The sequence below is a fragment of the Myxocyprinus asiaticus genome, chromosome 46, assembly GCF_019703515.2.
Source record: "Myxocyprinus asiaticus isolate MX2 ecotype Aquarium Trade chromosome 46, UBuf_Myxa_2, whole genome shotgun sequence".
NCBI classification, from domain to species: Eukaryota; Metazoa; Chordata; class Actinopteri; order Cypriniformes; family Catostomidae; genus Myxocyprinus; species Myxocyprinus asiaticus.
The window spans coordinates 5,452,925-5,465,729 of NC_059389.1; the positions used below are offsets into that span (position 1 = coordinate 5,452,925).

Sequence of the window (12,805 nt, forward strand, 5' to 3'; positions counted from 1 at the left end):
TGTAGTGTGTTTTGGGCCATATTCCATTAAGATTTAATGGTTTGTATTGGTCCCTATATGGTATAGACATAACATACCACCAGTGGAAACCAACATACTACCAGTAGAGACCCTTAAGGACCATTATAGTTTCCATTAAAACCAATACAATTCCCAATATAACTATAAAACCATTAGAATTTCTGTGAGAGTTTCAATTGTCTTATTTTTTTTCAGCAGGGTTTTAAAAGGGATGTTTTGAGTTCAATGCAATTTAAGCTCAATCGACAGAATTTGTAGCATTTGATTACCACAGAAAATATTTTCAACTCGTCCCTCTTTTATTACAACAACAAAACAAAAAACCAAAAAAAGCAAAAATGCAAGTGAATGGGGCAGTCAATAAACATTAAAATACAAAAGTTTTGCCACAATATGCATTATACCTGTTAACATGATTTTAGTGTAATATAATCTCTAATCTCTGTGTGATCACTTAAATTGCACCATCATGGCACGAAGTTGTAGTATTGAATATAACTTTACACGGATAAAGTTAGTAAACGATTTTATCACAATATAATCATGTTAACATAGATAATGTTTACGTTCTGTAGCTATACTTTGGAAACAGAGGGTATTTTAACCAAGGGCGTAGCCAGGAAATTGCGTTTGGGTGGGCCTCAATAAAAATGGATGGGCCAAGTTTTTGCCCAAATTTTATTTTACCAAATTTTCCTTAACAACAGAAAAGGCACATTCGAACAGTTCTTTCACACTCTCAGAAATCAGAATTTATGATTTTTTTTTAAACTATTTTATAAATGTATTTGAAGTCAAAGAATAATCTCAAACATTCTGGGTGGGACTGGGTCTAATTTGGGTGGGCCCAGGGCCGCCCCGGCCCACCCTTGGCTATGCCACTGATTTTAACATTTATGGACTGGCCTCATTCACTTCCATTATAAGTGCCTTAGTGTAATGACGATTTATTTTTATTTTTTATAAAAAAGTCGAAAATATTTTTTGTGGTAATCAACATTGTGCAAAAAATGCTGTCGGTTGAGCTTAATTTGAATTGAACCTGGAATATTCCTGAAAATACTGTAAGTACTTCAAATGTGGTAGTGCCAAAAACATTTTTTTTTTTTTTTTTTGGTTATTTATTATTATTTGTTTGTAAGTGAGGGTCACAACCATTTATTTTAACATGGTTCTCATTTCTCTTCATGTTAATGATATATGACTATGGTTATCTTTATATATTAAAGTACCATGGTATTATTATCACTAAACCATGGTACATCCACAGTACTAAATGTTCTTACTTTCTTCAAATCCTCCCCATCTCTATTTTTAGCCGTTGTCCTTCTATTCTGGAAATCATTGCTGACTGGCTGCTGCCGAGTGAAATCCTTTCAGGAATGTCTGGAACTTTCTCAAACCACTACAGAGAGCACGAGATTGAGCCGCGGGAGAGGAAGACGAAAGATGAAACCAGATATGTCTGTTCTTCTGTTGTGGAAGTTTGCATATGTGTGTGTGAGTGCGATCAAATTTTCGTCGATGTGTGTGTTGTGGGGTTTTGAGTGTGCATATATGTATCTTTAATTGATTTGTGTGTGTGTGTGTGTGTGTGTGTGTGTGTGTGTGTGTGTGTGTGTTGTCTTAAAGCTGAAGTGTGTCTAGTGTATTTGTTCAAAGGTTCAAAGGTGTATCTGTTTTTTAATATATTTTTTATAACATGCGCTAGACGGACATCTTTGATTGCTGCGCCGCGTCTCATTGTATTTTCAACATCTTATGCGGGAGACGTGTTTTAGAGGCTGTCAGGTTAAAAAGAACTTAAACTTTTGAAAATGTGCCTCAAGACACATGCACACGATATATTCGTTGCACTTTGGCTAGCTTTTTTAGCACAAGAAAATGTTCAGTCTAAACGGCCACTAACATGTGGAAGATTTCATTTTTTTTATGTTAAGGGTCGGGGAAATGGCGTTCCAAACACGTGTCCTCTTGTTTTGTGTTTCCGCTAGTTTTAGCACACTAGCTAACCTTTGTCAAGTTTGGTACGAGTGCCATTTTATTTCCCATATAACATGTAGCTATACTGTTAACTATAAAGCATTCAACTCACATTTATAAAGTGCTATTTTTCCCACAGATGTTTCGGTAGTTGCCATATCCACCATGGGCGGGATCACGGCTCCAAACCACATCCTCCACAGTTTTAGCAATAAATGCATTGAGTTAATATGTGTTATTAATAAAAATTGTATACCCTATCTTATATGCTGAAATTAGAACTTTACTGACCCCTGACTTATATAAAAAAATAAAAAAAATAAAAAACTTTTATATGTTAAATATATATTTATTTTTATCTTTTCGATTATTGGTCTCCTTTATCTTATTTATGTATACATTTTGGTTGGTTTATACTTATTTTTTTTTTCTTCCTTCACCTGTACTTGTCTTTATGACTCAGTGATTTTATTCATACATTGTTTGATCTTATTGAACATAGCACCATTTGTGGACATTTCGGACAGTCCTTTACCCACCATAGGCACATTTTCCAACTTATATCAATGTTAAATTAGCGATCTGGAACGATTTCACCATGACGCCATCTGACCAGCTTAAATACGGGACAAATCGCATCCCATATTGATTCGATACGGGATGCATAATTTTATCTTTAAATACGGGATGGGTGGCAACCCTACTCATGCCATCCCAGATCTGACTTTTTTCTTCTGCAGAACACAGAAGAATTAGAAGAATTTAGAAGAATTTCTCAGCTCTGTAGGTCCATACAATGCAAGTGAATGGTGACCAAAATTTGAAGCTCCAAAAAACACATAAAGGCAGCATAAAAGTAATCCATATGACTCCAGTGGTTAAATCCATGTCTTCTGAATCGATCTAATCAGTCTGGGGTGAGAAAATTTCTGTATATGTGCCAGTTTAGCTATTACTGCTAATTTTCAACTGTAGTCCTTGGGAAGGTATATTCTATTAAAAAGCAGAAATAAAAAGTGTTGGGGTTTAAGAATGATATCCCTTTTTATTTCTGCTTTTTAATAGAATACCTGCTCAGGGAGTACAGTTGAAAATTAGCAGTAATAGTTAAACTGGCACATATGCAGAAATGTTTATTGATGTGCACTGTCCCTGTAAATCTAAATTGAATAAAGAACAGACCAAAATATAACTCCTTTTTCACTGTATATTTCACCATTGTAGTCTCTAAGCACAATCATGATTTCAAGCTTGATTACACTTCCCTCCATGCTTGACGCATGCGCAGAGTGCTAAATGGCGCTAGGAAGTGTAATCGAGCTTGAAATCCTGATCGCCAAGTAGACTGCTGATGTCAAGATTTATTGTGAAAAAGGAGTTATATTTTGGTCTGTTCTCACCCAAAATCCAATTGGATCACTTCAGAAGACATGGATTACAACACTGGAGCCATATGGATTACTTCTATGCTGTCTTTATGAGCTTTTTGGAGCTTCAAAGTTTTGGTCACCATTCAGTTGCATTTGTATGAGCTGAGATATTCTTCTAAAAATCTTTGTTTGTGTTCAGCAGAAGAAAGAAATTCATTCACATCTGGGATGGCATGAGGGTGAGTAAATGAGAGAATTTTCATTTTTGGGTGAACTATCCCTTTAAGCTGGGATAAGAGAAAGTATTTTATCATCAAATGTTTTAAACACAGAAACATACTTTGGCCATCTACTGCATGTCAGCACAGAAAGACTTCTAACTTCTTGGAAATCAAAGACTGTAAATCAAAACTTTTGTAGTACAACTGTATTTGGGTCGGTCTGCTCCGTGCACTAGGTCGGCCAACTCTCTTTGGCTCTGGCACGCGGCTGAAGCGTTCTTTACCCCCATCCCCTGCTGGAAATCTGGATCAAATTAAAGTTGGCTAAGACAGAAATCTCTCCTTTACATATTTTTCTCTTCAGATCCTCTGTTTTCTCTCTTGTTCCAGCTTACTCTGGTTTTGTGTAAAATCTATGGCCTGTTTAAAGGACGAATTCACCCAAAAAGGAAAATTCTACTCACTCTCATGTTGTACATAATGAAAGAATTTGTATTTTTGGATAAAGTATTCCTTTATTGCTGTATGTTGGTGTAATCTGATTAGTTACTCTAATCTAATTACTTCTTTAGTAAAAAAAAAAAAAAAGTAGTGTTACACATTACAATTTAAATACTTGTATCAGATTAGTTTTTAAGTACTTTTAAGTACATTACTTGGGTTACACATTTCTAAAATTATATTTATGTAGAATACATATTTACATAAACATAAGAATAAGAATACATAATCATTTATGTTCATGTGTAAGTCTGTATGTTTTTGACAGCTGAAGGGACAACAACAATGAACTAGGACAACGGTAGTCAACCTTTTTGACATGGAGTGCCATTTTTTATTTTCCTGGTCAATTTTTGGTCAAAACCAGTCCTTTTGTACAAAATGAGTTAACATAGTTTATGTCACAAATCTGCTTATTTGATTACTGATCATGAAATTGTGTGGAATCTTAAATATTTCTTATATTATGTCATTGTAATCACGTAATCACTAGCATGCAAGCAACAGCGAAAGAGGAGCAGGCTATTTTATTTATATGCATTCCACATCTTGTTGTAATCCTTCCTCATGATCACGTAGCGTGTGTTCATCAGCTGAATGGGAGGCTTAACACTTTTAAAGTGTGATGAGACGTGCTGCGTGCAAGCCATTCGCGCACACAAGCCAGTCAACTATTTAGCCCTTTTCAGTGAATCGCACCTGCAAAATCCTAAAACTTTATTCCAGGTTTAATTTATATTTTGAATAGATAGATTTTTATCAGATTATGTTTTCTCTTTTAATCTTTTAATGTAATTTTGAGTGTGACCATGGTTTAAGGAGGGTGCACCTGTATGCTGGGTTTGAAATCTCAAGGATTAATAGTGGTGTTTTCCGTATTATATCACGTTGTTCTGAAAGCAAAAAGAAACAAATGAAACATGGAATGTAGGCTGTCATCCCCGCGATTAAACAAAAGTGAAGCGCTGCCGGCTCGTGATGCGTGAATGGCTTGCTTGCGCTGCACGAGTCTCTTGGGTATACTGCAGTCTCGTCACTTTTTTACTTTTTGTTTAGCCTCCCATTCAGCTCATGAAAACACGCTGTGTGATCATGAGGAAGGGTTACATCAAGATGTAGATTGGAATGCATGTGCATAATTTATATAAATAAAATAGTCTACTCTCCCGCTGTTGCTGGCATGTCAGTGCTGGCTCATAGGTTGCCGACCCCTGGAGGAAATATCAACATTAATGACATGAATTTGAGCTCCTAAATTTTCTGTGAAATTTGTTTTAGAGAGTAACTTAAAAGTAATTCGTAATATGATTACTTTTCCTTAAAGTAATCAGTAAAAAATCTAATTTCAATTAATTACAAGTAATTTGCAATTAGGTGGATTACTATTTTTGAGTAACTTACACAACACTGGACACAGGATATTAGTTTGCTTATGTATGCATGAATAATTTGGAATAAACCATACGCACATTCCAGTAAAGTTTACACAGATATCCATTCCTTTGAAATTATCTGTTTATTGAGTTGGTTTTACACAGATTTGGTTTGTGGTACAAAACACTGCTGGTTAGCGAGATATCTCCACCAAACAACAACCAAAGCTGCTTAGCAACTGAATACACAACCAAAGCTATAATACACAACAACATGACCACAAAACACTCTCTCACTCTCTGTCTTTCTGCTCTTCCTGTTGTCTTCAGTGTTTGTTTGTCTAAACACACTCACACACACTGTTTCAGACAATGTGTATGCAATGGTGTAAAATGAAATAAAATGGCTTCACCACCAATAAATAGAGTTTAAAAATGCAATAGTAATTATTTCATTATCAAAAAATTAAACAAAAATCATAAAAGATAGCAAAGGCACTGAATGAAAAATACCTTGGCAGTCCAGGTTTTTTATTAAACTGATACCAAACCCCCAAAAAAGATTATGGCATTGACCAACAATAGTAATTAACCATAATAAAAATAATACATAAATAACATAATACTACCATTTTCAGTACTGTCAAAAACAATATCCAGTCAAATTTTCCTCTGCGTTGAATTCGTACTAATTAATATGCACCAGGTATTTCCAGTTTGGCTGTTTGCATCTGATTTGAAATGGCCGCCTCTCTGATAATGGCATTCAACCTCAGTTGAATAATTGCACTATGGTTAAAAATGGCACATTTGAGTGGTTGCTCAACTTAACGTTGATAGTGAATATCATGACACCAAATATTGGGTCAGATCTGTGAGGCGGCTTCTGAAATTTATGACACGCTTGAATTAAATGACCCTGATGAAATTTGTGCAGTAGTGTGGTCTATCATCTGTTTGTGCTACATGCTACACATTAGCATTAGCACAGTATGCTCGCCTAGCACTAAAAAACCTGTTAAGACCAGGAGAAATCGTTGATTATACATACAACGTTCTTCAGTAATGTTAATCAATAAGAACAATATTTTGGAGAATCAAAAACAGAAGCGCAATAACATAAAAATACTAACATAGTATAATTTGATCACTGTGAATCCAGTTGACAATACAATGCAATACAGAAATGTAGTACAAAACAATACACGTTAGGTGTGTCTATAATATCTACCCAGGACCTCTTTCGTACAAAATGCCTCCCACAATCTTTTACAGTTGTAAATCTTTGGTGGAAAAAAAGGACAGAGAATATTTGCTTTTAATTGATGTTGCTAACCATTTAGCAATTTTGCTAACTTTTGCATCTCACTTGTGACATTTGATGTTTTTTCCCATAAACACGTCTTTGGTTTAAAATACTTCCCTTTTCCTTTCATCTACATTCTTCATCTCTCTATTTCTACATTACCCTTGTCATTCTCATCTTTTCCAGTGAATGCTGCTAACTATGTATCCTGCTTACTGGAAAAGTGTCCCCCAACCATCTATACTTTCATAAATCTACCTCAGTAAACATCTCTTCGTTCTACAACTACTGCACACTTACCTTCTAAAAACATTTAGACAACAGCCTAAAACTAAAATTCTGCTTACAGTACATTCAACTTAAACTCTGCAAACAGACACAAAAGACCAAAAATTCTGAAACAATAAAGCTTCTTTCCCATTAAACCTACGACACTGGGAAGCTCTCTGGGTCATGGTGTTAAGATCTAGTCCAAACATGCCTCTGAAGAGCCTATGGAATTTGCTTGCTCATCACTGCTTTGAAACGAATCGGTCTGCTTTTTCTTTTTTCTTTTCTTTTTTTTAGCCCTGACGGGGGTGTTTTGGGCATCAAAGTTCAACAGAGAACCAATAATCTGTTATTCTTAGAGCTGAGCAATCAAATCCCCAAGGATCAACAGATAAACACCAGGAGACACTATGTTCCTACAAGCCAAAACTTATGGAAATAGCCAAACAAGCTTGTCACTGCATGGAACATTCCTGGGAGCTTAGAGTGTGTCTGAAATTTCTACCTTGTGTAAGACCCTGTTAAGGGGAAAGTGTCCAGAAATCCTAAACAATCACCTAACCCAATCCAGAAGTCACAAGAGTACCATTCAAGAGAAACATGTGGTGCATGCATGCGTGTTCCTGTTAAGACTCAATCAGAAACAACCAATCTGGGATGTTGGAACCTTGAATTACCCAATGGTACACACATACTGTGGAAATAATGTAGATGGCTCTGGAAACAAGCTCCTTTTGGGGCTGATCAAGGACCAACTTAATCTGTTAATGTGTATAATGCATTGTAAACACTGGCTCCTCATAAGTGGTTAGGCAAATTCTATGAAAGGCTATGATCATCTTAGGTAGTTCTTTAGCATGTAGGGTAGGCTTTGTACTCTGAGGTCCTGGGTCTTCTAAGCATTCAGTAAAAACTAAAAAAAAAAAAAAAAAAAAAAAAAAAATGCTGTTCATTTGATGACAGCTTCCTCTAGTATCCCTCTCCACCTCAAGGAAATGACATACATAATTTAATATTAATTAAAAAAGGCACTTCCAACATAATTACATATGCTCTATAGATATGATTATAGGATCAATATGAGCTTGATCGATACATATGCAGTTTAAACCATATATCAATAACCAACAGCAAGATAACAATTATATATGTCAGTTCCAACCAAGGAAAACGAGAGATTTGAGTTTCTTTTTCTTCCAGTACTGCCAGACCACACCAGTTTTCTATCACTAAACCTACAAAAACTATTAATAAATAATAGACAACAACAGTTCTTTTGGAGAAAGACCCTGGTTTCTTCTTTTTTTTTTTTTTTTTTTGGAAGTAAAGACCACAAACGACATGTGCTCTGTAAGAGTTTTAAGGTGCTTGATAAACTCACGTTGACTCTTTTTGTTTCATCAAGACTGCAGTTCCATGATCTCAGACTGAAATGTTAACACACCTTTTATTTATAACGTAAACATTTAATTGAATCTCTTGCTTGTGGGGGGATAATGCCCCAGAGTACTGACTTAAATGTTACTTACTTTGAACACTTTAAAAACTCCTAAACTGTAATCCCCCAAGTTGTATTTAATACAAGTTTTGACTGTGTATGAGATTGGGTAGGATTAGGGGTACGGTAGGGTAGGGTTGTATAGGTATGGTTAGAAGTTTGGATAATGGTTTTGTGTACAAACTCCATCTCACTGAAAAAATGACTCACATTCGTAGAATCCCAGTATTACACTGGTCGTCAACAACATGCCAAACAAACATCTTCCACTTGCTACACTTTCAACACTCTCAATTGGCCCCCTCTCCCTATGACAGGTTATTGCTGATGTCCAGGGCTTGTTGGTACACCTGAGTCATATCATCAAGGTCTCCTAGCAGTGAGAAGCTGCTATTATCCCCAGGAGAGTGCTGCGTTCCTCTGCCGAATTTCCCACTGTGCAGGGGTGGAGCCACCTGGAGCACTTTAAAGTTGGCCAGCTGGAGAAGGTCTTCTGCAGACAAACAGCCTCTGATCTTGGGCCGGGTAGTGGGTGGGGGCCAGTCAGTACCGTTGAAGGAACTGTTAGTGATGGGATCACTATCCTCCCTCACAATGCTGGATGGGCGACTCTGACTGCGGGATAAACCGGAATCGCCAGGTGCTGGTTCCCCGAGGACACTCATGGGAGGAGCACCGCTGTATGTTGAATACTTGCCATTGCGCTTCAAGATGCCCTTCCTACCAACCGCTCGCTTGGGCGGGGAGTTGGTGGCAAGGGGTGTAATGTTGCCACCTAGCAATTCAGAGGACTCGCTGCGCTCTGGGGAAGAGTAGTACCCTGATTCCCGTTGTTGGTTGTTCTTTAGGATTCCCTTCTTGGGAAGGATGGAGACTACCTTAGTAGGAGAGTTGCCTGTTAGTGTTGGCTCCTCCTCACCTTCATCAGCTTCTGGCCCAGAATCCTTCTCTGGGGATCCTGTTCCTGGTACCAGCTCTATCTCCTCCAGACTTGGAGAATGTTGCTCTTCTGAAGTTCTTGTCTTCAGGATGCCCTTTGGTCTCTTGAGACCCAGGCTGTCTTCGCCGTTACAGTGGGAAACTCCAACATCATTTTCTTTCTTTGACTTTTTTGGCCGTTGACGGACAAGCGCCAGTGGTTCGGACCGGATGGCTTTAGTGGGTCGAGGCTCAGTCCGGTTCTGCCAGTCAATGAGACGAGCCAGCATGGGCGAGCTAGCATCCCTTTGCGATTCACAGTCACACACGCTGTTCTTCCATCCCCAGTTTACCCACCAGTGATTGGCGATGTCTTCGACCGTGGCCCGACGCTCAGGGTTGACCATCAGCATCCAACGGATCAAACCACGAGCATCTAACAAAAGAAACAACAAGACTCTTATTAAAGTATTACTAGGGACAACATAACCTGTGTCCAATATAACCTTGCTTGTAATTCATATCTGTACACTATAATCCTTCATATTAACAAGTGGGGAAACAGCAGTCTAATAATCAGTAATACCATGTTTTTGGATGTGCCATGGGGATACTGTGGAATTATTCGAAGTAACTTAGAATACCCTGCAAATACTATGGTACAGTTGTGCTCAAAAGTTTGCATACCTTTGGAGAATTGGTAATATATGTACCATTTTTAAAGAAAACATGAGTGAGCAGGCAAAACACATTTCTTTTATTTCTTATGGGATATAACAGAACTGTAGGTTATAACAGAATGGTACAATCATAAAACAAAATATTGCAACAAAGGAAAAAAAATTAAATGACCCCTGTTCAAAAGTCTGCATATCCTTAGTTCTTAATACTGTGTATTGCCCCCTTTAGCATCAATGACAGCGTGCAGTCTTTTGTAATAGTTGTCTATGAGGCCCCAAATTCTTGCAGGTGGTATAGCTGCCCATTCGTCTTGGCAAAATGCCTCCAGGTCATGCAAAGTCTTTGGTCGTCTTGCATGAACAGCACATTTGAGATCTCCCCAGAGTGGCTCGATGATATTAAGGTTAGAAGACTGTGATGGCCACTCCAGAACCTTCACCTTTTTCTGCTCTAACCACTGGAGGGTCAACTTGGCCTTGTGCTTAGGGTCATTGTCGTGCTAGAAAGTCCAAGAGCGTCCCATGCACAGCTTTCGTGCAGAAGAATGCTAATTGTCTGCCAGTATTTTCTGATAAAATGCTGCATTCATCTTGCCATCAATTTTCACAAGATTCCCCGTGCCTTTAGAGCTCACACACCCCCAAAACATCAGTGAGCCACCACCATGCTTCACAGTGGGGATGGTATTCTTTTCACTATAGGCCTTGTTGACCCCTCTCCAAACATAGCGCTTATGGTTGTGATCATAAAGCTCTATTTTGGTATCGTCACTCCAAATTACAGTGTGCCAGAAGCTGTGAGGCGTGTCAAGGTGTCATCGGGCATATTGTAACCGGGCTTTTTTGTGGCACAGTAAAGGCTTCTTTCTGGCAACTGAACCATGCAGCTTATTTTTGTTCAAGTATCGTCGTATTGTGCTCCTTGAAACAACCACACCATCTTTGTCCAGAGCAGCCTGTATTTCTTCTGAGGTTACCTGTAGGTTTTTCTTTGTATCCCGAACAATTCTTCTGGTAGTTGTGGCTGAAATCTTTCTTGGTCTACCAGCCCTTGACTTGGTATCAAGAGATCCCCGAATTTTCCACTTCTTAATAAGTGATTGAACAGTACTGACTGGCATTTTCAAGGCTTTGGATATCTTTTTATATCCTTTTCCATCTTTATAAAGTACCATTACCTTGTTATGCAGGTCTTCTGACAGTTCTTTTCTGCTCCCCATGGCTCAGTATCTAGCCTGCTCAGTGCAGACGTGAGAGCTAACAAACTCATTGACTATTTATACACAGACACTAATTGCAGTTTTAAAAGCCACAGGTGTGGGAAATTAACCTTTAATTGCCATTTAAACCTGTGTGTGTCACCTTGTGTGTCTGTAACAATACCAAACATTCAAGGGTATGTAAACTTTTGATCAGGGCCATTTGGGTGATTTCTGTTATCATTATGATTTAAAAAGGAGCCAAACAACTATGTGATAATAAATGGCTTCATATGATCACTATCCTTAAATAAAAGACAGTTTTTTTGGACGATCAGTCATATTTTCAAAATCAATGCCAAAATTTCACAATTTCTGCTAGGGTATGCAAACTATTGAGCACAACTGTATATGAATATGATAATCATTTCAGTACCATGGCATTACCGTCCGATTTCACCACTGTACCATGGTACTGCTACAGTGCTTTAGAGTACTGTTATACTGATGGCATGCTCTACTAGGCTAATGATTTAAAGTCCAGTACCTGATGACTGGGTTGGTTCTCGGTACTCTCCATTGCTGATTTGCCGAATTAGATTTTTGTGATCTCCTCCATCAAATGGCATACTACCATAGACCAGCGTATACAGCAACACCCCCAGAGCCCAGCTGTCCACCTGCAGACAACAGATGACATCAATATCAGTGTAAGATTACACTGAGCAAAATCCAACTGTTGTACATGACACAACAGATACCCAGTAAAAAGAAGAAGAAGGGTTGAAGGGGGTAGAAAATCACATGACAGGGAAATTATTGGACAATGCAATCAGGCAAGAAACTATTGATGTACCTAGTCAACTTAGCCCTCCTGAAAAACAGATTTCACCAGCCTAAGCTTTTTGGTCTGTGCTGGTTTAAGCTGCTCTCCCAGCATGCCCAATCAACCAGCAAAATAGACAGGCTGGGAGACCAGCTAAGACCAGTAAACCAACTTAGTCTGGCTTAAGATGTTTGTGTTTTTTCATCAAGGAGATAAATTAAGGCTTGCATGGTTGTAAATAATCCCTTTTGCTTGAAATGTTTGTTTTTGTTTTTTGCTACCAGTCATGCAGAAAGCTCATCAGGTAGTGTCTGGCAATTTTCAGTTAAGGCATTTCAATGCTATGTGCCATATCAGTCTGTTTTGAGACATTTTATTGCACTTCATATCACTCTGAGCAGTCAGTTATGCAAGTCCTCTGGGGCGTGGGGTGAAAGGGCAAGGTATTTGGGCCAGAAAGCTTGTGATAGCACCAGCAGCCTGGAAGGTTTGTGATGCGCAAACACATTGATTGTGTTTTGCTCAAGGCAGCTGCCATTCGAAGAAGTGATACTTTACTGTTTTATTGACTTGAAGGTAGGGGTGTGCGATATTGACAAAAAAAACTATATCTTGATATTTTCTGGAATTTTTTTCGAT

The 12,805-nt window shown here is 38.1% G+C and overlaps 1 protein-coding gene across 1 annotated transcript in view; it reads right to left on the reverse strand.

Annotated features, from left to right (window-relative positions):
* Positions 1 to 5,593: 5,593 nt before the first annotated feature.
* LOC127435609 (NUAK family SNF1-like kinase 1) overlaps positions 5,594 to 12,805 on the reverse strand; it is a 30,983-nt gene continuing 23,771 nt past the window's right edge. Inside the window, exons 6-7 of the mRNA XM_051689200.1 lie at positions 11,888 to 12,020; positions 5,594 to 9,897 (exon numbers count right to left, since the gene is read on the reverse strand). Of these exons, the coding sequence (XP_051545160.1) occupies positions 8,852 to 9,897; positions 11,888 to 12,020 (1,179 nt within the window). The 3' untranslated portion in view covers positions 5,594 to 8,851. The remainder of the gene's footprint in view (positions 9,898 to 11,887; positions 12,021 to 12,805) is intronic.